Raw genomic sequence first — 24,185 nt, forward strand, 5'->3', positions numbered from 1 at the left:
GTACTATGCATCAGTATGAAAAGTGAGATGATCAAAGGAAGAATGGCTGAACAGTGTCTACCATCATTTATGAAGCAAATGCCTTGTGACCTAAATGCTACCCTTTTCACGTTACTTTCCATCGTGATCAGCATGTTGCTGGTGTTTAAGATCACAAGAAGAAGCAAACGAAATCTACCTCCATCCCCACCAAAACTACCTATAATTGGCAATTACCATCAGTTAGGAACACTCCCCCATCGCTCTTTTCAAACCCTCTCACAAAAATACGGTCCTCTATTGTTGTTGCAACTAGGTCAACTTCCCGTTTTGGTGGTTTCCTCAGCAGATTTGGCCAAAGAAGTTCTGCAAAACCATGACCTAGATTTTGCAAGCAGGCCACACCTCACAGCCCCGAAGATCTTACTCTACGGATGCAAGGACGTTGGTTATTCATCCTACGGTGACTTGTGGAGACAGAAAAGGAAACTGTGCGTGATTGAATTGCTGAGCCTGAAAAGGGTGCAATTAGTTCAGTTCATTAGAGAGGAGGAAGTGAAGGCACTGGTTAGTAACATACGTAAAGTGTGTTCCAGTAATGGTTGCGCTGTGAACCTCAGCGAGTTTCTCGTTGCAACCGCAAACAACGTAGTCTGTAGGTGTTTATTCGGAAGGAAATACGATGCTGATGATGGTAAATGTAGATTTGGGGAGCTTGCGAGGGAGGTGATGACTCAAGTTTCAGATTTCAGTTTGGGAGATTTGTTTCCTTTGTTGCGTTGGGTTGGTGTTATGAGTGGCCAAACTAAAAAATATAAGGCTACTTTTGGAGCATTGGATGCTTTCTTCGATCATCTAATTGCAGAGCGTAAGATGGCAAGGAGTGATTCCGAGAAGAAAGACTTCTTAGACGCTCTCCTTGAACTTCAAGACAGTGACAAGCTTGAGTTCGAGCTCACAACTGATGACCTAAAGGCACTCATCATGGTATGCGTATATATGGAAGTAACTCCATCGTAAATAATTATAATATATTATATCAATTATCTTTAAGTACATAAGATAATTATACCAATCATTTATTATATATAGACTTCTTTAACTCTATTTTTACTTTAGGTTGTCTAACTTATTCCAAGGAATGAAAAATGAAGTTAAACAACTTATTGTTAATGATTAATGTTTAATAAAATGGTGTCAACTCTATTTTGAATCTAAATTTGCAGCAAGCTGTATCCATTGATATGGACTATTTTACGTTTTCATTATTTCAGGACATGTTTTTGGGAGGAAGTGACACAACTTCAACAACACTAGAATGGGCTATGACTGAGCTTGTAAAAAATCCAAGCATCATGAACAAAGTGCAGGAAGAGGTAAGAAGAGTTGTGAGAAATAAATCGAAATTAGAAGCCAATGATATCGATCAGATGGACTATTTAAAATGTGTAGTGAAAGAAACTCTGAGGTTACACCCACCTGCTCCACTTTTGGTTCCTCGAGAAACAAGATCAAATGTTAAACTTGGAGGATATGATATTCCCAATAAAACAATGGTATTTGTGAACGCATGGGCAATTCAGAGGGACCATGAATTTTGGGAAAAGCCTGAGGAATTTATACCGGAGAGATTTGAAAGCAGCGAGGTCAATTTCAATGGTCAAGACTTCCAATTTATTCCATTCGGTTCTGGGAGAAGAAAATGTCCTGGTATGGCGTTTGGTCTTGCTTCAGTCGAAGATATACTTGCTAATATTTTATATTGGTTCGATTGGAAGGTACCTGGAAGTGGTGGATCTGATAAAGAGCTAGACATGAGTGAGAAATTTGGGCTCACTGTCAACAAGAGAGTACCTCTGTATCTTGAACCAATACCATACCCAAACTAAACATTGCCCAACTTTATTTAATTTTGTGTGTATTTGTTGTTGTAATGCATATGTTGTGGACAAAAGGGTGATGTAGTTGGTAGTAGCAAATAAATAAGTGAAATAGGCGTGTCGGCTTCGATGTTCACAAATGATGGGTCAATAAGTGTTTGGCAAGTAGAATTAATGAAGATTATATAATGCCTTGTCATTATTTTCACTTTTAAATTTCACAGGTATGTGTCCTTATATATACTATCAATTAACTGAAATATATATATATGATTATTATCATTAATATTTTTGTTGTTATTATCATTATTTTCGGTGTTATTATCATTGTTGACATTGGACAAACACACTTTTTAATTAATTTTAATTATATAAAAAAATATTTTTTATGAAAGATAGAAAACTTTTTAAGTGGCCTTATTTTGAAATTAAAAATTAGAAAAAATGCAAAAGCTAAAAAATATTGTAATTTTTAAAATTTACAAGTAAAAGTCAACCAAATATGGTCCTGAAGTAATTATTCTTTATACGAGTTTTGAAAATTATTCTTAAAATTCTATTATTTGAAAATAAGAAATTTGAATATATATATATATATATATATATATATATATATATATAATATTTTTATATATAATTATATGCTACGGTTTTAGGTATTAAGGGCAAGGTTTTGCGCTCAATTATTTTTTTTTAAATAATTAATGGTTCAAAGGCTTTTAAAGAATTAGACCATTTGGTGCTATTAAATAATCCCAAATCAAATCAAATCAACGGATCCGAAACTCATTTTTTAACCTATTCAAACATGTTTTCCTGCAGCACAATTCTCACAAATTAAATTCCCATAAGTTGCTGCTTAAATTATCTCCAAATAATCGGTAATCAAAGCTCTAATTAACCGATACAATCAAAACAAATTTTTAAAACTTTTCAAACATATATACAGTTTCTTTTTAGTTTTAGCCTCTTTTGACATAGACCACATGATTGATACGTTGGAGAGTCTTAGCCTAGTTAAGACTCCATTCGCATAATGATATTATAGCACATCTATTTTTTTCAAAAAAAAATATACAGCAAAAAATTTATTTGGAGACTAATGAGGAGGAGCCGCCGCAAAGCATATAAAAGACTAATGAACTCAAAGGTGATTCACCAAGTGAATGTAAATATGAATGGAAAGGCTATCGCTTTAAAAGGTGATTTATAGGAAAAAATTTATGACTCAACTCAAAGGGTGTGTGGTACTGGTCAAGCAAATATAGTATGTAAAGTATTGAATTTCCTATGTGGACTAAAATAAGCAACAAAACAATGTCAAGCAAAATTTAATTAATTGTGTTTTACGTGATAGTTTTTCTTTCATTGAATTTGATAAATGTGTGCACACCAAATATGTGAATGGTGATTGTGTGATTATATGTTTGAATATGAATGAAGACATGCTAGTTTTCGTTAATTATAGTTTTTATGACTAATTTTTTTCTTCTTTCTAAATTTGATATGAAATTAAGACTTGAGTGAAGCAGTGTCGCTTTGAGAGTTAGAATTGCAACAAAGGAATAGTATCTTACCCTCCAAAAGGTTTTTTGAGTAACAATTACTTACAAATCATTGTGTTTGTTTTACTCTATTCCCAAATTTTAAAATTATATTAAACGTAATTTTCTTCTCTTATAGCTTTGTCGTTGAACAAAACTTGATACAAATATGTTATTATACCTCTAATTACAAATCACTCTATTATTTAATCTATATCATTTTTATTATTATTTTATTTTTAATCTATGCTATATATAAAAGAAATACATAATTTTGGTGTAAATATTTTATTTTTATCTCTATAACTATATTTCAAAATACTTATACTTTTCCATTGTACAAATCACCGTTATTTAACTTCTATTATCTTATATTTATTTATTTTATTTTAAAACAAAATACCTAATTATGTTTTCTGACCGGTACATGTAATATGTAAATATTGATTAAGAAAATATACACCGGTGGTTCAAATTAGTACTTGATAATTTTTCATCTTATCGGTGGTTAAGTAGATGCTGCCTGGACAATTTTCAACAAATGTTCTTTTGCCATCATGATTGTTCTCGGATGACGCAAAGCTTCAACAATTTCGTAACGATAATCACAGGATCCATTCCTAATCTGCTTTTTTGAAGTTATGATATTGACAGCGGCATCAAATATGTTGTGAGTTGTGACAACGCATCATTTTACATCACGATAAACAGTGCCGCTGCCAGAAGTACTTCTGAAGTTTATCTACTATATAATATAAACTAGCCAAACGCTGCACAGTACTTATCTATTCATATCTGCACGCTGCTTTCCGTGTGTCCAATTAAGTACACATCAGGAAGCAGCATATACAAACGCAACATTGCCGACGCACCCAAACACAAAACAAAATATTCTCATATTGGTCATCATTTCTCTGGCTATAGCTAGTTTTAACCGCTTAAATATAAAGATTTTGGTCAATAATTTTTTGTCTTGTTCAAGTATTTCTAAACTAATGAACTGCTAATTTACTGAGTAATGAATTAATTTTACGTACGATATTAAAATTGTTACAAATACAATGAATGTTTACGTATAAAAAAATGAAGAAATTAAAAAAAATTCTCCTAGATAGATCGTTTCAAAGTACCAAATTACTGCGCTATTCCATGGAGTATATTATGATTGCTATAAATGTACTGTATCAACATGAACAGTGAAACGATCAAATTTAGGAAGAATGTCTCTGCATCTACCATCATTCATGAAGCAAATGCCTTATGACCTAAATGCTACCCTTTTCATGGTACTTTCCTTCTTCATCAGCATGTTGCTTGTGTTTAAGATCACAAGAAGATGCAAACTAAACCTACCTCCTTCCCCACCAAAACTACCTATAATTGGCAATTACCATCAGTTAGGAACACTGCCTCATCGCTCTTTTCGAACCCTCTCACAAAAATACGGTCCTCTATTGTTGTTGCATCTAGGTCAGCTTCCCGTTTTGGTGGTTTCCTCGGCAGAGTTTGCCAAAGAAGTTTTGCATACCCATGACCTAGTTTTTGCCAGCAGGCCACACCTCACAGCCACAAGAATCTTACTCTACGGATGTAAGGACATTGCATTTTCATCCTACGGTGACATTTGGAGACAGAAAAGGAAACTCTGCGTGATTGAATTGCTGAGCATGAAAAGGGTGCAATCAGTTCAGTTCATTAGAGAAGAGGAAGTGGAGGCGTTGGTGAGTAACATACGTAATATTTGCTCGAGTAACGGTTGCTCTGTGAACCTAAGCAAGATGCTAATTGCAGCCGCAAACAACGTAGTTTGTAGGTGTATGTTCGGAAGAAAATATGATGATGACGATGGTAATTGCAGTTTTGGAGAGGTTGGGAGGGAGGTGATGATTCAAATTCAAGATTTAAGTTTGGGAGATTTGTTTCCTTTGTTGGGTTGGGTTGGCGTTATGAGTGGCCAAACTAGAAAATATAAGGCCACTTTTGGAGCATTGGATGCTTTCTTTGATCGTGTAATTGCAGAGCGTAAGATGGAAAATAGGGATTCCGAGAAGAAAGACTTCCTCGACACTCTCCTTCAACTTCAAGACAGTGGCAAGCTTGAGTTCGAGCTCACAACAGATGACCTTAAAGCAATCCTCATGGTCTTTTTTCTTTCTACTCCTCTCTCTTTATGCATGTGTGTGGAAATTAAAGAGCATTGATATTCTCACACTATTTTTCTTTATTCTGTTCTTCATACCTCATATTTTTACCGTAAGTGTTTATATTGCATATCATATTCCACCCATCCATTCTTTTCTTATTCTAAAGTGTGTCAAATGATCGGTCTTGATAAGTGAGTTTATATCTCTTTCTGTATGTTGTGATGGATATGTATAGAGTGCGAAAAAACATCTTTTGAAACTAAAAGTGCAACATAGTTGTATGCATTACCCACGACTATGAACTACTTTTTGTTTTCATTTCAGGACATGTTTTTGGGAGGAAGTGACACAACTTCAACAACAATAGAATGGGCTATGGCGGAGCTCATAAAAAACCGAGGCATAATGAACAAAGTGCAGGAGGAGGTAAGAAGAGTTGTGGGGAATAAATAAAAATTAGAAGAGAATGACATAGATCAGATGGACTATTTAAAATGTGTAGTGAAAGAAACTCTGAGGTTACACGCACCTGCTCCACTTCTGGTTTCTCGAGAAACAACATCCAATGTGAAACTTGGAGGATATGATATTCCCAATAAAACAAGGGTTTTCCTTTGGTGCAAGTTTATTTAAGGGGGCACCAAAACCCTCTGTGACTAGGACCACACAATAGATGACATGTGACTATTTTGTCAGCACTTGTTTTTTTTAACAATATTTTAATATTTGCTATTTAATCCTCATTAATTGTATCTTTTTAAATAATAGTCCATGTTTATTTAAAGGTAACATCTCTCATACACCACTTTAACAAGTAGTGCATGGTAAACCATTAGTTTTGATCATAAGATTAATCTAAATTAATAACTTATAATACTACTGAAATATTTTTTTTTAAATTACTCAAAAAATAAAAAACGAGGAACTGGAGGAACTGCTACACACGTCCGGAACAACCGTTCTGAATTCAAAACGGGTCGTTCCAGATGATATAATAACACATGGACAACGAATGAGAACGTGCCGTTCCATATGAAAAAAAAACGCATGAAAAATGGAACAGAACGGCCCGTTCCGAATTTAGAACGGCCCGTTCCAAATTAAAAAATAAGACATGACTCATTAAAACAGAACGGCCCGTTCTGAATTCGGAACGGGTTGTTCTGACTATATATTTGTCAAGATTTTTTTTAAGCAAAATAATTTTTTTTTCATTCTACTAAATTATATTTAAAATTTAAGTATAGTTTTTCAATTAATAATGCTTTTCTATTAGAATTAGAGGTTTACATTAATTATATGCATAAATTTCTAATTCTAATTAGAAAATAACACCAAGGCCCATACTAAGGCCTAAGTAAAGAGAACCCTAGGCCCACCAAAGTAAAGAGAACCCTAGGCTCACTAAAGTCTTATACTAAGGCCCATACTAAGGCCCAATGGGTTTTAAGCTTATTGGGCCTAGTTTTGGGCTTCATGGACATTTGGGCTTTTGATTGTTTATGAGCTTAGGGAGCCCAATGGGTTTGGTGGGCCTAGGATTATCTTTATTTGGGCTTTACATGGATGACCACCTTTCTCATATATTTGGTAGTATAGGAGTTTACTTGGGCTTTTGGGCTTTAAGCTTATTGGGCTTAGTTTTGGGCTTCATGGGCCTTTGGGCTTTTCTTTGCTTCTGAGCTTAGTGAGCCCAATTGGTTTGGTGGGCCTAGGGTTCTCTTTACTTGGAATTTTTGGGTTTTAAGCTTATTGAGCTTAGTTTTAGGCTTCATGGGCCTTTGGGCTTTTCTTTGCTTATGAGCTTAGTGAGCCCAATTGGTTTGGTGGACCTAAGGTTCTCTTTACTTGGACTTTACATAGATGACCACCTTTCTCATATATTTGGTAGTATAGGAGTTTATATTGTTTGGTCTTGTATTATGGGCCTTAGTATAAGGCTTTTTGGGTTTTAAGTTTATTGGGCTTAGTTTTGGGCTTCATGGGTCTTTGGGCTTTTCTTTGCTTCTGAGCTTAGTGAGCTCAATGGATTTGGTGGGCCTAGGGTTCTCTTTACTTGGACTTTTTGGGTTTTAAGCTTATTGGGCTTAGTTTTGGACGCCATGGGCCTTTGGGCTTTTCTTTGCTTCTGAGCTTAGTGAGCCCAATTGGTTTGGTTGGTCTAAGGTTCTCTTTACTTGGACTTTTTGGGTTTTAAGCTTATTGGGCTTAGTTTTGAGCTTCATGGGCCTTTGGGCTTTTTTTTTGCTTCTGAGCTTAGTGAGCTCAATGGGTTCGGTGGGCCTAGGGTTGTCTTTACTTGGGCTTTTGGGCTTTAAGCTTATTGGGCTTAGTTTTGGGCTTCATGGGCCTTTGGGCTTTTCTTTGCTTCTGAGCTTAGTGAGCCCAATTGGTTTGGTGGACCTAAGGTTCTCTTTACTTGGGCTTTACATAGATGACCACCTTTCTCATATATTTGGTAGTATAGGAGTTCATATTGTTTGGTCTTGTATTATGAGTCTTAGTATAAGACTTTTTGGGTTTTAAGTTTATTGGGCTTAGTTTTGGGCTTCATGGGCCTTTGGGCTATTTTTTGCTTCTGAGCTTAGTGAGCTCAATGGGTTTGGTGGGTCTAGGGTTGTCTTTACTTGGGCTTTTGGGCTTTAAGCTTATTGGGCTTAGTTTTGGGCTTCATGGGCCTTTGGGCTTTTCTTTGCTTCTGAGCTTAGTGAGCCCAATTGGTTTGGTGGGCCTAGGATTCTCTTTACTTAGACTTTTTGGGTTTTAAGCTTATTGGGCTTAGTTTTGGGCTTCATGGGCCTTTGGGCTTTTCTTTGCTTCTAACCTTAGTGAGTCCAATTGGTTTGGTGGACCTAAGGTTCGCTTTACTTGGGCTTTACATAGATGACCACCTTTATCATATATTTGGTAGTATAGGAGTTTATATTGTTTGGTCTTGTATTATGGGCCTTAGTATAAGACTTTTTGGGTTTTAAGTTTATTGGGCTTAGTTTTGGGCTTCATGGGCCTTTGGGCTTTTCTTTGCTTCTAAGCTTCGTGAGCTCAATGAGTTTGGTGGGCCTAGGGTTCTCTTTACTTGGGCTTTTGGGCTTTAAGCTTATTGGGCTTAGTTTTGGGCTTCATGGGCCTTTGGGCTTTTCTTTGCTTCTGAGCTTAGTGAGCCCAATTGGTTTGGTGGACCTAAGGTTCTCTTTACTTGGGCTTTACATAGATGACCACCTTTCTCATATATTTGGTAGTATAGGAGTTCATATTGTTTGGTCTTGTATTATGAGTCTTAGTATAAGACTTTTTGGGTTTTAAGTTTATTGGGCTTAGTTTTGGGCTTCATGGGCCTTTGGGCTATTTTTTGCTTCTGAGCTTAGTGAGCTCAATGGGTTTGGTGGGTCTAGGGTTGTCTTTACTTGGGCTTTTGGGCTTTAAGCTTATTGGGCTTAGTTTTGGGCTTCATGGGCCTTTGGGCTTTTCTTTGCTTCTGAGCTTAGTGAGCCCAATTGGTTTGGTGGGCCTAGGATTCTCTTTACTTAGACTTTTTGGGTTTTAAGCTTATTGGGCTTAGTTTTGGGCTTCATGGGCCTTTGGGCTTTTCTTTGCTTCTAACCTTAGTGAGTCCAATTGGTTTGGTGGACCTAAGGTTCGCTTTACTTGGGCTTTACATAGATGACCACCTTTATCATATATTTGGTAGTATAGGAGTTTATATTGTTTGGTCTTGTATTATGGGCCTTAGTATAAGACTTTTTGGGTTTTAAGTTTATTGGGCTTAGTTTTGGGCTTCATGGGCCTTTGGGCTTTTCTTTGCTTCTAAGCTTCGTGAGCTCAATGAGTTTGGTGGGCCTAGGGTTGTCTTTACTTGGGCTTTTGGACTTTAAGCTTATTGGGCTTAGTTTTGGGCTTCATGAGCCTTTGGACTTTTCTTTGCTTCTGAGCTTAGTGAGCTCAATGGGTTTGGTGGGCCTAGGTTCTCTTTACTTGGGCTTTTGGGCTTTAAGCTTATTAGGCTTAGATTTGGGCTTTACTTGGGCTTTTGGGCTTTAAGCTCAATGGGTTTTACGCATATAATTAATGTAAACCTCTAATTCTAATAGAAAAACATTCTCAATTGAAAAACTATACTTAAATTTTAAATATAATTTAGCAGAATGAAAAAAAAAATATTTTGCTTAAACAAAATCTTGACAAATATATAGTCAGAACGGCCCGTTCCGAATTCAGAACGGGCTGTTCTATTTTAATGAGTCATGTCTTATTTTTTATTTTGGAACGGGCCGTTCTGAATTCGGAACGGGTCGTTCTGGTCCATTTTTCATTCGTTTTTTTTCATCTGGAACGGCCCGTTCTCATTCGTTGTCCATGTGTTATTATATCATTTGGAACGGCCCGTTCTGAATTCAGAACGGCCCGTTCCGGACGTGTGTAGCAGTTCCTCCAGTTCCTCGTTTTTTATTTTTTGAGTAATTTAAAAAAAAAATATTTCAGTAGTATTATAAGTTATTAATTTAGATTAATCTTATAGTCAAAACTAATGGTTTACCATGCACCACTTGTTAAAGTGGTGTATGAGAGATGTTACCCTTAAATAAACAGGGACTATTATTTAAAAAGATACAATTAATGAGGGTTAAATAGTAAATATTAAAATATTGTTAAAAAAAAAACAAGTGCTGACAAAATAGCCACATGTCATCTATTGTGTGGTCCTAGTCACAGAGGGTTTTGGTGCCCCCTAAAATAAACTTGCACCAAAGGAAAAGCCATAAAACAATGGTATATGTGAACGCGTGGGCGATTCAGAGAGACCATGAAGTTTGGGAAAAGCCTGAGGAATTTTTACCTGAGAGATTTGATAAGGGCGAGGTCAATTTCAATGGTCAAGACTTTCAATTTATTCCATTCGGTTCTGGGAGAAGAAGATGCCCTGGCATGGCGTTTGGGATTGCTTCAGTAGAGTATACACTTGCTAATCTTTTATGTTGGTTTGATTGGAAGCTACCTGGAAGTGGAGAATCTAATGAAGAGCTAGACATGTTTGGACTCACTGTCAACAAGAGAGTACCTCTGTCTCTAGAACCAATACCATACTCCAACTAAACAATGATTAATTGCCCAACTTTGTTTAATTTTGTGTTTATTTGTTGAAATGCATGTGGTGGACAAAAGTGTGATGTAGTTAGTAGCAAATAAATAAGTGAAACAGGTAATGCAAGGTAGAATGTTGACATATGAAGGTCAAAACTTGCTCCACAAGCGGAAGTAATGAAGGTTTTATAGTACCATATATGTTCTCATATTTCGGTTCTAAGAAAGTTTTTTTAATTATATTTTATATCTTATTGATAAAAAAAAGTATTTAGTTTATTAATAATTACTTTCCACATGAGAACTTATATGACTATTTTTATTGAGAACTTGATGGAGGACCATCCTTGAAGACACATGTGGGCCTCATCACTAGGTCCATGGCTAGGAGAGTTGAAGAAGAGGAGGGAGTTCACACACCAAGGGACACTCTCCTCATGATCATAGAGTATTAGTTTCTCTCCTAAAGCCTCATTAGTATAGGATTATTTTATTTTCCAATTTTACCCTTGTATTTTGGGGTATTTTAGTCATAGGATTTATTTTCTTTGTATTTCCCATTTTATCCTTGTATTATGGGGTGCTTTAGATGATTAAGTTTTTAATTTGGGCTAGGGTATTTCATTAGAGGGTGACGCATATTTTTTTGGTGTCATTGGATCTATTTTTGGTGTTAGAAAGGCTTAGGCCCAAGTGGAGGGCAAAGGTTGCATGGTCTTATCATGCACCTAGAGATAGTCAATCTAAACCCATAGATTTCATCCTTGGGCACCAAGTTGCATCTAGGGTTTATTTGCATTTCATTTGGAGTGCATTAGCCATATGAATTTCGGCCAAGCACATCCCAAATGAAACCCTAGATGCCTCCCCTCCTATAAATACCCCACACCCCACCACTTGTAAATACTTTGGATTATATAGATTTTGAGTGAGCATTTCATGCCTCAACATCTTCTCCTTAGTCACTAGGTTACTTTGGCTAACCTTCTCCTATCTCCCCCATTGGAGAGTGAGAACCCTAGAGTGGCCTCCATTCACTTTTGGAGTGAGCCAACCTTGTGAGCACCAAACACCATTCCATAAACACTTCCGCCCAACATCTCCTTTTCACGCCTATCCTCCTTTTTCACCATAAACCTACCTTTGTCTACCCTTTTGGTGAGCCTAGATCAAGGGAAAAGCCTTCCCCTTCATACTCTACGTCAATCATGGAAGGAGGAAGCCATCAGAACTCCTTTTTGAATTATATTTTTTATCTACAAAATTAAAAAAAATAAAATCTTACTTAAAAAAATTCAAGTTCAGTAATATTCGGTTACAACTCAATTAAATTTTTTATTTTATTTTTAGAAAATGTTTTAACTATTTTGATTGGATAACAACATAAGTTATCTTTATATCATGGGTTCGATGTTATGGGAAAAGTAAACAAATATGGAGGATGTTATGGTATGAGATTTTTTGGTCTATTTGGAAAGCTAGGAATAATATGGTGTTTCGACGGAAAAGATTGGTAGTGTTCGATATTGTAGAGGCAGTAATATGCAAGTTAGGTACTGGCTTCATACAAAGATCTAAAGGGTTTAGTTATCCTATCTCAGTTTTGTGCCTATATCCGGCTGAATGCATAAGAATCCAGCATTCTAGAGATCTCAGTTGATTGCAAGCAATAGTGTTTTACCAAATATATTGATGTTGTGTAGGGGTTGCAGTCATGATTGAAACAAGTATAATAGATATTTTTGTTCATATTTGTATGTTGAGGCAAGGATGACAATTAATGTTACTACTTTTTTTAAGAAAAAAAAATCAATTGAGGCAAAATTAAATTCTATTGCCAAAGTAAAAGATTTTTGGACATGTAGTTTGCACACTTGAAGATGTAAAACTCATTGAATTTTTTGGACCTGCAGTTTATATATCTAAATATGTAAAATTAGTATATACAATATTTTTATGCAAAACTGAAATGAGACTGATGAAATTATGCGATATAAAACATGTCGTAAAAATTAAAGATTTTCATAAATATCTAACTTAAATAGACATTCACTTGTAGTGAATGTAAGTATTTTTTGATGTCGTAACAACTCTAATATTTGACCTCTCAAGGGTTCTATTTCACAATATTTCACTGTTTAGCGTGTTTTATCCTTACTTGTGCAATTTCTGGGAGACTTCCCAGAAGGTCATCCATCCCAGTACTACTCTAGGTCAAGCACGCTTAACTGTGAAGTTCTGATGAGTAAGTTACCGAAATGTCTATGTATGTTGTCAGTATAACTTGTACAAATTAATTCATTTAAGTCATCCTCAAATATACAATCTCATATTTGTACTATAATAATAATATATAATAATTTTATATTACGAATAATAATAATAATAATAATAATATATTTAATTATTCTTTATTTATATGTACTTATTTTTATAATTAACATCTACTTATTTTTATTTAAAATTATAATTTAAATTATTTAATTTTATAATTTATAATGATAATATAATTTATAAAATTATAAATATTTATTTATTACATACTTATAAATTAAATTTTAATATTTTAAATAAATTATTAATTAATTTAATATATTTATTTACCTTAAATCAAACATATAAAATTCAAAAAATGTATTTATCCTTTTTTTTTTTCTAATTATCAACTATTAATAAAATACTAACTTAAAATCTTATCTAATTATATATAATATTTTCATATCAAATTTAAAACCAGATATTAGTTATACAAAAATATTAAGATCATATAGTAAATTGTCAATAAGGATCGATGAAAATTAACACACACCATGAGTTATTGAGCGGAGTAACTTTACCAAGAGTTATTTTATAAGTTATCTTAAATCAAACATATAAAATTCAAAAAATGTATTTATCCATGTTTTATTTTTTAATTATCAACCATTAATAAAATACTAACTTAAAATCTTATCTAATTATATCATAATATTTTCATATCAAATTTAAAACCAGTTCTTACATTTTCGACAAATATAAATTTGTCTAAAATATTCTATCAATAATATAGTTTTTCCTACAAAAATTTTCTCATCGAAAATATAAATTTTTCGACAGATTTAATTTTGTTTTATAAGAAATCATCTTCGATTAATATAACATTTTGTATATATGATTTAAGAGTAAAAGATTTTCAATTTAACGGTTGAATTTACAAAATTCACATTTAATATAAAGTTATTGAGCGGTGTAACACTTAGTAAAATTTATACCATTGTAATTATAACCCCCCTCATATATATATATATATATATATATATATATGTGTGTGTGTGTGTGTGTGTGTGTGTGTCTATATATATATATATATATATATATGTGTGTGTGTGTGTGTGTGTGCGTGTGTCTATATATATATATGATTTAAGAGTAAAAGATTTTCAATTTAACGGTTGAATTTACAAAATTTACATTTAATATAAAGTTATTGAGCAGTGTAACACTTAGTAAAATTTATACCATTGTAATTATAATCCCCCTCATATATATATATATATATATATGTGTGTGTGTGTATATATATATATATATTAAATGTGACTTTTACAAAGTATTACACCGCTCAATAACTTTATATTAAATGTGAATTTGGTAAATCCAACTGTTAGATTGAAAGTTCATATCTCTTATAGATTATATATACCAAACTTTATATTAATCCAAGATGATTTGATACTTCATTTTTATAAAACAAAATTGATGTAATATATTCATTTCAAAATACACTAAAATATGAACACTTGGATTATCTTCCAGTTGTTGTTCAATTTTAACAAAATTTGATATACACGTATAAAGTGATATGAACTTTCAATTTAACGGTTGGATTTACAAAATTCACATTTAATATAAAGTTATAGAGCGGCATAATACTTAGTAAAAGTTAGACCGGTATAATTATAATCCCCTATATTATATATATATATATATATATATATATATAACCCCCTATATTATATATATATATATATACAGGGACAGCTGCACGTTTGGAATAGTGAGGCACTTGCCCTCACTACTATTTGACATATACATAATTTTTAATCTAAAAAAATAATATATTTTAAAAAATAAAAATTATATTCTAATAAAATAAATATATAGATTCAGAAAAAATGTTTATTTATTTGATATCTGTCAAATTTTTGAAGGAAATTAATTCTCATGTGATAAAAAAATTTCTTAATAATGAATTAATTTTTTAAAAAAGTTTAATTATAATATATATATATATATATGTATATATATATGTCTTAATATTCACATATATAATGTAATATATTAAAACAAATAATTTTTTTGATAAAATAAAATTTGTAGCATGCATGTTTATCTTTTGTGTTTTTTATTTATTGTATACGTTGATTAAAAAATCAAAATAGTAAAATTGTATACATTGATTAAAAAAATCAAAATAAGAAAAATCATAAGATTTATATTCCGTTTAGAATTGTTATTATAAGATATATTTTAAAATAAATTATCATATAAAAATATATATTAGATATTAAAAACATATTTATATCATAAATAAATTAAACTTTATTTTTATAAATTTAACATATAGATTTTTATATTTTTAATAGTGTTAAATAATTATAAAATAAGTCTTTATGATTGTAGTTCTACCCAAACATTTAAAAATTGTCTATCATAGATAAATAAGTCACACTTAAAATATATATTTTTAAAGAAAGTTAGGTTCAAACCAAGTAAATTATAATAAAATATAGTATGACCTAATTTATTTTCATCTTTAATACTAATCTTAGATATAAAAAACTTGTAATAAATAATTATAATATATATTTATACCTTTAAAAGATATATAAAATTTTTAATACTACAAATATATATAAGAAATTAAAAATAAGAAAATAAAAAAAGAAATTAAAAATAAAAATTAAAAATATGATTTCCGACAGAAAATTCTGTCAGAAATTTCTGACAGAAAATTCCATCAGAAATTTCTGACAGAAAATTCTGTCGAAAATTTTTGACGGAATATTCCGTTAGAAATTTTCCGGTAGAAATTTTCTGACAGATTTATTTTTCCGTCGGAAATTTCTGACAGAATTTTCCGTCAGAAAGTTTTCGTCAGAAATTTCTGACAGATTTATATTTCCGTCAGAAATTTCTGACGGAAAATTTTGGACGGAAAATTTTGTCAAAAATTTCTGACAGAAATATAAATCCGTTAGAAATTTCTGACGGATCCATATCCGTAAAAAATTTTCCGTCGAAAATTTACATTTTTCTTGTAGTTACTTATAATGTATATTATAATCATTTTCATGACTCACTTGATAGTGAAATTTATGTGAAACTTTCTTAAGGATTTAATTTGTCAAAAACATTAGTGAAAGTTCTTGAGAAGATTATTCAATTAAATTGAGTAAGTCATATTGTGGACTAGAACAATATGGATAATATGGTATGATCATCTTAATGAATATATGTTAAGAAAATGATATAAAAATGATATGATTTTTTTCATTTACTTTTATGAAAATATATGGAATTGAGTTTATCATGATGTCTATTTATATAGATATAAACATTTTTGAAACTAATCAAGAGATTCAAAAAAGGTATAAATTTCATAAAGATGAGATTGAGATAAAAGATGTACAATGAATAAAATTTTGGTTATCATTACAATTTGAATATCTAAATTATGGAGTTTTATATGCATCAATAAGTTTATATAACAAAAGTGCTTAAAAGAATTTATAAAGGTAAATCACATTTGTTGTGAACTTCAATAATTGTAAGGTCCTTAAATATGGACAAAGATCATTCTATATATAAAATAAAAGGATAAAGTATTACTTAGTTTTGAAGTACCATATTTTAGTACTTTACGCTCGTTAATGTATCTTGTTAATTATAAGTCACTTAATATATAATTTGTTATCATTTTACTTGTAAGATATATTTTTTCACTTGCCTGAAATTATTGGAAAGAAGTCAATAATATTTTTCATTATCTAAGAGAATATTTTGGTCAAATCCTCATAATTATAAATCCCAAATGAGATGGTTGTTTACATGTGGTGATATGATCATGTTGAGCACTAGGAGGGTTACCACACATATATACACATGTCTCCACATTTGTGAGATATTGTCCGCTTTAGGCCCAAGTCCTCACGGATTTGCTTTTGGACATCACTCAAAAGGCCTCTCAACCAATGGAGACAAGTGTGTGTATATAAACTCATGTTCATCCTCTTGTTTGAACGATGTGAGACTTTGCTTGCATCCCAACAGATCATACACAAGATTGTTGTATCTACAACTTGGTTGAAAGAATAATACATTAAAGTAGATGGAAAAAAAATTGTAAGTTTTTGTTTTTATCTCGTAATCATCAAATTAAGGAGTGGTGCTATAGTTATTTAACTAGTTTGCTTATGTAAAAACCTAGCAAATCTCTTTACAAAATCACTAATAAGTATATTTTTATGCAACTAGTATACAATGTCTTAAGGATGATTATCAGGATGAAGGGGATACATCTTGTACTCTTTTTCCCTTCATCATGGTTTTGTTCCACTAGATTTTCCTGATAAGATTTTTAATGTAGTATATGATACCATATTAAAAGATGATGTACTCTTTTTCCTTCGATAGATTTTATCCTACAAAATTTTTCTTAATATGGTTTTGAGTTTTGATGAGACACATTCTCAAATAATAGACATCCAAAGGTAGTATTATATATTTAATTGTAGTTATCCATTATTATTGTTTATATTTCATCTTAATGTTATTACCTTATTTGTAATCATTTATGCTTATGAATAGATTATCTAATTGTTGGAAATAATATCAAAACTCTCTATTATTTATACATTCTCTCATTTCTCTCTATTGTTTTTTATATTATATTTTATAACTTAATGTTTATTTTATAACAATATTTACACTTTTATTTTTCAATATGCATCAATATGCGAGAATTGACCACAAAATTAATTAACATTTTCTTGATATGCTTCTATTTTAAAGATATTATTTCATTATTCAATTTAAAACCATAAACATTTCTTACCATATATTGCATTTGCTCTTTATTATAAAAAAAAATAAAAAATAAAAAGTAAACATTTTTTATTTTTAAATATAAGTAAATTTTAACTACTTTTATTTTATTTAATGATATTTTTTTTTGAAATATCTCTCTTTTAATAATATGACCTTTCAATTCAATATTTCTTTTGCTTTTGAAACTAATTTTAAATCGATTATAAACATGTTTATTCAAATAATTTAATTTTAAATCGATTTATTAAAATGATTCAAATAACTTACAGTAAAATAGTATAGTTTCACTACTAGAATTTCTCTTATTACATGCGACTTTTCTTGTAATTTTTTCATAAAAGTCGCAAGAAACGTCGTTCTTACAAATTTTTCTGCAAAATTTTATCTGCACGTAATACCTTCGTGGATAATATATTTTTGCGAATTTTAAAATTCGCAGGAAATTTTTCTGCGAAATTTTTTGCGAAAAAGTTCGCAGGAAAATTTCTTGCAAAAAAAAATTTATAAGAAAGTTTCTTGTAAAAAAAATTCGTAGGAAAATTTGCAGAAAAGTTTCCTGCGGATTTTTTTGCAAGAATATTTTTTACGAAAAAAATTAAAAAAATTACTATAAATTCTATCAATAATTCTTCAACTTTCAAATGCTCACAATGAATTCATCCAAAGCATTTGTTTCCATGCCTCCAATATGTTATACATAATCTTTTAAATTCTAAGATTGTAGATTATAAACCTAACACTCAACCATACAAATATCAACTTGTAAGGTAAGTGTTGTCCCAACTTATATACTCTTTAGTTATTTTATTTTCAATCAATGTGGGACTTGAAATTTTTTTAAAAATATTAAATTTATAAATTTAAATATTTTTAATTTTTCCTGCAGATTTAAATTTGCAGGAAAATCCGTAAGAAAAGTTACCTGTAAAATTTTTCTACCATTTAGTAAACATTACTTGCAAATTTATTTTTGCAAGAAAATCTGTAAGAAACAAAATAAAATTCTTACAATATTTTCTGCAAATTTTTATCATGAAAAAAAATTTCTATGATCATTAAAATTGTAGCAAAATTTGTAAGAAATATCTGTAAATTATTTTTTGCAAAACATTTCTACGAATATTTTTTTGCAGGAAAATTTGCAAAAAATATCTGTAAATATTTTTTTGCAGGAAAATGACATTTTTCTAGTAGTGTTTAGTTTGGTATAGTTTTTTTTTGTTTTTTTTTTGAAAAAACCAAACTATGAACATCCTAACATTAAAACAGCAACAAGACTAAAAGGAAAAGATACCCAAAGATTTGATATTTCCAATTAAGAAGAAACATTTATGAATACATTACAATGACCTTGTGACTTGTATGACTATTCTTAGCTTAATCTTTGCAATGCATAATTGGCATAGCACTTGTAACAAGGCTAATGTATTTGTCACCCAAAATTCAATACGTAACACAAACATTTGTTTGCATCGCAAAATCTTCAAAACACTCTCCTACCACCAACTCCAAAACTGCTCTAAAGTAGATATTGTAAATGATTCGTCAAAGACAAGGCTTTTTGACCAAAGTAGGGCCCTTTAGAAACTTATTTACGTAAATGGGGCTCTTTTGAAAGTATTTACGCCTTTGGGGCTGTTTACAACGGTGTCGCTATGGGCCATAGCGACACCAGTGCCACGTGGCATTTTTGTAACTCCAGGAAAGCCATGAAAGCCATATTGACGAAGTTGGTGCAGCCCATTGTGACACTAATAGCTTGAATGAAGTCGCTATAGCCCATAGCGCCCCATATTTGAAATTTAAAAAACAAAAATTCAAAAAATATAATAAATAAAGAAATTATTGAAAAAAAAGTTTATAAAATAGTAATTAAAATTTATATGATAATGTAAAATAAAAGAATTAAAAAAATAATATACTACATAATTTAAAATATTTAAAACGTAAAAATAGGTGACGTTATGGCCTATAGCGACATAGTGTCGCTATAGGCTATAGCGACACTATTATAAAATTGATAAAAATAAATAAATATATATATATATATATTAAATAAAGAAATTAATGGAAAAATAAGTTTATAAATAGTAATTTTAATTTATATATGATAATATAAAAAACAGAAATATTAAAAAAAAATAAGATAATAATTTAAAAAAAAAAAAAAAAAAAAAAAAAACTGGTGTCGCTATGGACTATAGCGTCACTGTGTCGCTATAGCCCACAGCGACACTGGTGGTGGTTGAGACAATTAATTAAGCGACACTATTATAAATTCATAAAAATAAATAAATATATATATATATATATATTAAATAAAGAAATTAATGGAAAAATAAGTTTATAAATAGTAATTTTAATTTATATGATAATATAAAATACAGAAATATTAAAAAAAATAAGATAATAATTAAAAAAAAAAAAAAAACATGGTGTCGCTATGGGCTATAGCGTCACTGTGTCGCTATAGCCCACAGCGACACTGGTGGTGGTTGAGACAATTAATTACAGTAGCCACGTGTGAAATTACCGTCGCTCGAACGAATAGGTAATCGACACATGACCTCGCACAGTAAAAAAAGAAAGAAAATTTCCCCTATATATAGACGTTTTTACCTTCAGATGGTCCCCCCATGAAAGCTGCCTCCAGATTTGCTTTACAAGGTAAGTTTCTTTTTTTTTTCTTTGTTGAATTTGGTTATAAGTTTTTTTTTTTTTAATATTGTTTAACTTATATATATTATAATTAATATTTCAGGTTAATTTGTATTATTTGAATTTCCGCAGAGTTCCAGAAATATTAAGTCTTTGAGGTATTTTTTTATTTTATCAGTTTCTGTAATTTAATTAAATATATTCATTTTTATAATTACTGTAGTTTATTTAGTTATATTTCTCTGTAATTTATATTTAATTTAAAAATAATGATATTTGTATTTATTTTATTTAGTTAAATTTCTGTGTAATTTAATTTAAATTTTTTATGAAATTATTCTGTGTAATTTTAGGTAGTTATATTTCTCTGTAGTTGTTTTTATTTTAAAAAAAAATGATATTTGAAATTTAAATTGAATTATTTAAATTAAATTTTTTGTTAAATTTTATTGTGTGTAATTTAGTTAGTTATAATTCTGTGTAATTTTTTTTATTTTAAAAATAATGATATTTAAAATATAATTTGATTTATTTTAATTTTGTTTAATTTTTATTTATTTAGAATATTGAATTTAAATTTTTTATTAAATTTAATTCTGTGTAATTTGGTTAGTTATAATTTTGTGTAATTTTTTTTATATTTTAAAAATAATGATATTTAAAATTTAAATTTATTTATTTTAATTCTGTTTAATTTATATTTATTTAGAAAATAATTTAATTTAATTTTTTATTAAATTTAATTCAGTGTAATTTGGTTAGTTATAATTTTGTGTAATTTATTTATATTTTAAAAATAATGATATTTAAAATTTAAATTTATTTATTTTAATTCTGTTTAATTTATATTTATTTAGAAAATAATTTAATTTAATTTTTTATTAAATTTAATTCTGTGTAATTTGGTTAGTTATAATTTTGTGTAATTTATTTATATTTTAAAATAATGATATTTAAAATTTAAATTTATTTATTTTAATTCTGTTTAATTTATATTTATTTAGAAATTAAATTAAATTAATTTTTTTTATTAAATTTAATTCTGTGTAATTTAGTTAGTTATATTTATATAATGTTTTAAATTTTCTGGAATGATTTTTAAGTTGTTATATTAGTTTATTTATATTTTATATAATGTATGAAATAATTAGTTGTTAAATTTTGTTATAGATGGCATCATCTTCTACATCTATGCGTGTGAGTTGTGGACCCGTTGAGGAGGATTTATTGTCATTGCAATCCATACATGTTTCACAACATGTTTGGAATAGAGAAGAAGATAGGAGATTATTAGCAAGATGTGCTGCTCCAACACGCAATGGAATTGACGGAATTCCACATCAAATAGTTCCGTTACTAGACCAGGCTGGATTTGGATGGATTGCTCGGTTGAGTTATATCAAAGTGAGTCCTGGTTTATTAACTGCTTTGATAGAACGATGGAGACCAGAAACACACACATTTCACATGCCATTTGGAGAATGCACAATTACTCTCCAAGATGTTGGTATGATTGTTGGTCTTCCAGTTGACGGTGAAGCACTGTTAAGTCGAGGCAGTGCTAATATATTCGAATTAGGTACTAAAATAACTATACTTTAAGTTTTTTTTTTTGTTATAGCAATTGTGTTTTATAATATTAAAAATCGGTAAATAATTTGTTTTCTTTTATGCAGCTCATGATTTTTTAGGTGTTACTCCGCACCTGAGTCAGAAATTAAAGGTCATAGGGTCAAGCTATCTTGGTTGGCAACATATTTTAATGAGATTGCAGATGATCTACAGGAGGTACATCAGTTGCTTCCTTATGCTCGAGCTTGGATACTACGGTTTATAGGAGGGCTTCTGTTTCTGGATAGATCTTCCAGCTATGTCTCATTGAGGTGGTTGGCGTTCTTAGGTGACTTTCAGACCATTAAGACGTATGCATGGGGTGCAGCTGTGCTTGGATGTTTATATCGCAATTTATGCACCTCAACTGATTACAAAACGCCAAGCTGTGGTGGGTTTACACTGTTATTGCAGTTATGGGCATGGGAACGATTCCCAACCATTCTATCTTCTCCATTCCCACCTATTCCTGCAGCCAGTCCTATTGGTTTAAGGTATGATCAAATTCAAATATTAACATTTTTAAAATTATTCAAAAAATTATAGAGAAATTAATTGTTTACGTTTTGATTTTAGGTGGTCCAACACAGCCACTAAAATAAGCATGAGCGATGATATAAAATTTTATCGCAAATTCTTTGATCGGTTGACCAGAAAATCTGTAAGTAAATAAAATTTTAGGGTTTACGGTTTTCATTATGTAAGTTATTAGTATTTTAATATAAACTAATTAAATTTTTTTATTTACAGATTATTTGGCAACCATATCCTCCTTTGGAACAGATGCCCGAGGACTGCACACAGGGGATTCGTATTTGGGGTTCTGTAATCCCGTTACTTTCTCTGTGTATTTGTGAATGGCATCAGCCTGATAGGGTCATGAGGCAATTTGGTTACCAACAACCAATTCCAAATCCTCCCATGACTCCTGCTCATGTGCATGCGTTGACCCTGCGGGGAAAGACTGATGACGATTGGACTACAATATTAAGTCCAGCACTTGAGCACTGGGCCAATTGATATGCATACCACTTTGCACCTACTCCTCCACAGGTTGGACTATTAGGTCCAAATTCTGAATACATGAGGTGGTATCGCAGAAAGGGGAAGTTGTACATTGATCTTGATGAAATTAAAGACTCGATTGTGGTATGTGCATATTATAACTCATATTTTAATATATTATTTTGTTAAATTAAAAAGTCGTAAACTAATTTTATTATGTTTTCTATATGTAGGGAGACGTAACTGAATGCTTGGCATACTTGACATCTCCTCATGGCAGGCCTGAGTTTTCTGTGGATGCAGTAACAGAGTAGACCAATCGATTATTATCGATATCTGATGACTATAGGGCTAGATTCGTTGAGCCAGCTGAGGAAGCACCCTTTCCCCCTGGTTCATATGACGTGGGGACTTTCAATGTTCCTCCACAGTCAAGGGAGGCTGGAGGGTTACCTAGACGAAGAACGCCAGTTGAGGCGATGGATCAGATGTACCCTACAGTGGCAGACAGAGCAGCATGGTTATATTATATTCCTTCTCAGGAGCCCACTTATCCATCGCAGTCCCAATACACATATTGGTACACTCCACCTCGCCCTCCAGGTTTTGAGACATCAGTTCCGATGACTACTACACATATCTGTGAGTCACTTGGTTTAGACTCATCACCAGAACCAACTATGTCATCAGAAATGATGGATCATATTTTTGGACATTCCCCTTTAATGACTCCACAGCCAAGTATGCCACAAGATGCCACACAATCGAGTCAGGAAGCACCTTTTCATATTCCATATGATCATGATTATATCAGTCGTGCTTATACATCAGGTATACTCATATTTTATTATTTTGTTATTATTTTCTTTTTATAATTATTATGATTATTAATAATTTGTGTCAAATATGACGTTGCAGGTGTTGATTTGCGTCCACAATTTTCTGCGGAGGCTAGTCATCCACCATCGCAGCCAGAACAATTACCTGTCCGAAGAAATCCTCAAAGGGCTGCTAGGGAAAGACGACGACGGTGTATTCTAACTCCTGCTACTGTTAGAGGGCATGATCATGAGGAAGATGAGAAAGACGATGAAGAGTAGATTTTGTATAATTATGAATAGACAATAGTAATTACATTATGTTATACAATGACCATGATGAATACACATTAATAATTACATTATCTTTACAAAATT

General features: G+C 31.0%; 2 protein-coding genes and 1 pseudogene across 3 annotated transcripts; all 3 read left to right on the plus strand.

The window, feature by feature from the left end:
• On the plus strand, nucleotides 1-2,080 carry LOC109795958 (phenylacetaldehyde oxime monooxygenase CYP71AN24). Its single transcript, XM_020355536.2, has 2 exons — nucleotides 1-966; nucleotides 1,254-2,080. Exons 1-2 carry the CDS (start codon nucleotides 16-18, stop codon nucleotides 1,866-1,868), a joined length of 1,566 nt encoding a protein of 521 aa, XP_020211125.1. The 5' UTR covers nucleotides 1-15; the 3' UTR covers nucleotides 1,869-2,080.
• Nucleotides 2,081-4,484: 2,404 nt separating this feature from the next.
• On the plus strand, nucleotides 4,485-13,900 carry LOC109797841 (phenylacetaldehyde oxime monooxygenase CYP71AN24-like; annotated as a pseudogene). Its single transcript, XR_014434490.1, has 3 exons — nucleotides 4,485-5,544; nucleotides 5,872-6,164; nucleotides 10,302-13,900. The product of XR_014434490.1 is annotated as a phenylacetaldehyde oxime monooxygenase CYP71AN24-like (transcript).
• A 7,643-nt stretch (nucleotides 13,901-21,543) lies between these two features.
• On the plus strand, nucleotides 21,544-23,004 carry LOC145958520 (serine/threonine-protein phosphatase 7 long form homolog). The gene is made up of 4 exons (XM_083076016.1): nucleotides 21,544-21,917; nucleotides 22,065-22,478; nucleotides 22,561-22,645; nucleotides 22,735-23,004. Exons 1-4 carry the CDS (start codon nucleotides 21,544-21,546, stop codon nucleotides 23,002-23,004), a joined length of 1,143 nt encoding a protein of 380 aa, XP_082932142.1.
• The last annotated feature ends 1,181 nt before the right edge of the window (nucleotides 23,005-24,185 follow it).

The sequence above is a fragment of the Cajanus cajan genome, chromosome 6 (genome assembly GCF_000230855.2).
Source record: "Cajanus cajan strain Asha chromosome 6, NIPB_CcT2T_4, whole genome shotgun sequence".
In the NCBI taxonomy this organism is placed as follows: domain Eukaryota; kingdom Viridiplantae; phylum Streptophyta; class Magnoliopsida; order Fabales; family Fabaceae; genus Cajanus; species Cajanus cajan.

Bases quoted from the DNA above. Each gene is read 5' to 3' on its own strand.
- LOC109795958 (XM_020355536.2), top strand. From the start codon at position 16: ATGAAAAGTGAGATGATCAAAGGAAGAATGGCTGAACAGTGTCTACCA. The intron at 967-1,253 runs GTATGCGTATAT...TCATTATTTCAG, and splicing joins ACCTAAAGGCACTCATCATG to GACATGTTTTTGGGAGGAAG.
- LOC145958520 (XM_083076016.1), top strand. From the start codon at position 21,544: ATGGCATCATCTTCTACATCTATGCGTGTGAGTTGTGGACCCGTTGAG. The intron at 21,918-22,064 runs GTTAAGTCGAGG...ATGATTTTTTAG, and splicing joins CCAGTTGACGGTGAAGCACT to GTGTTACTCCGCACCTGAGT. The intron at 22,646-22,734 runs GTAAGTAAATAA...TTTTATTTACAG, and splicing joins ATCGGTTGACCAGAAAATCT to ATTATTTGGCAACCATATCC.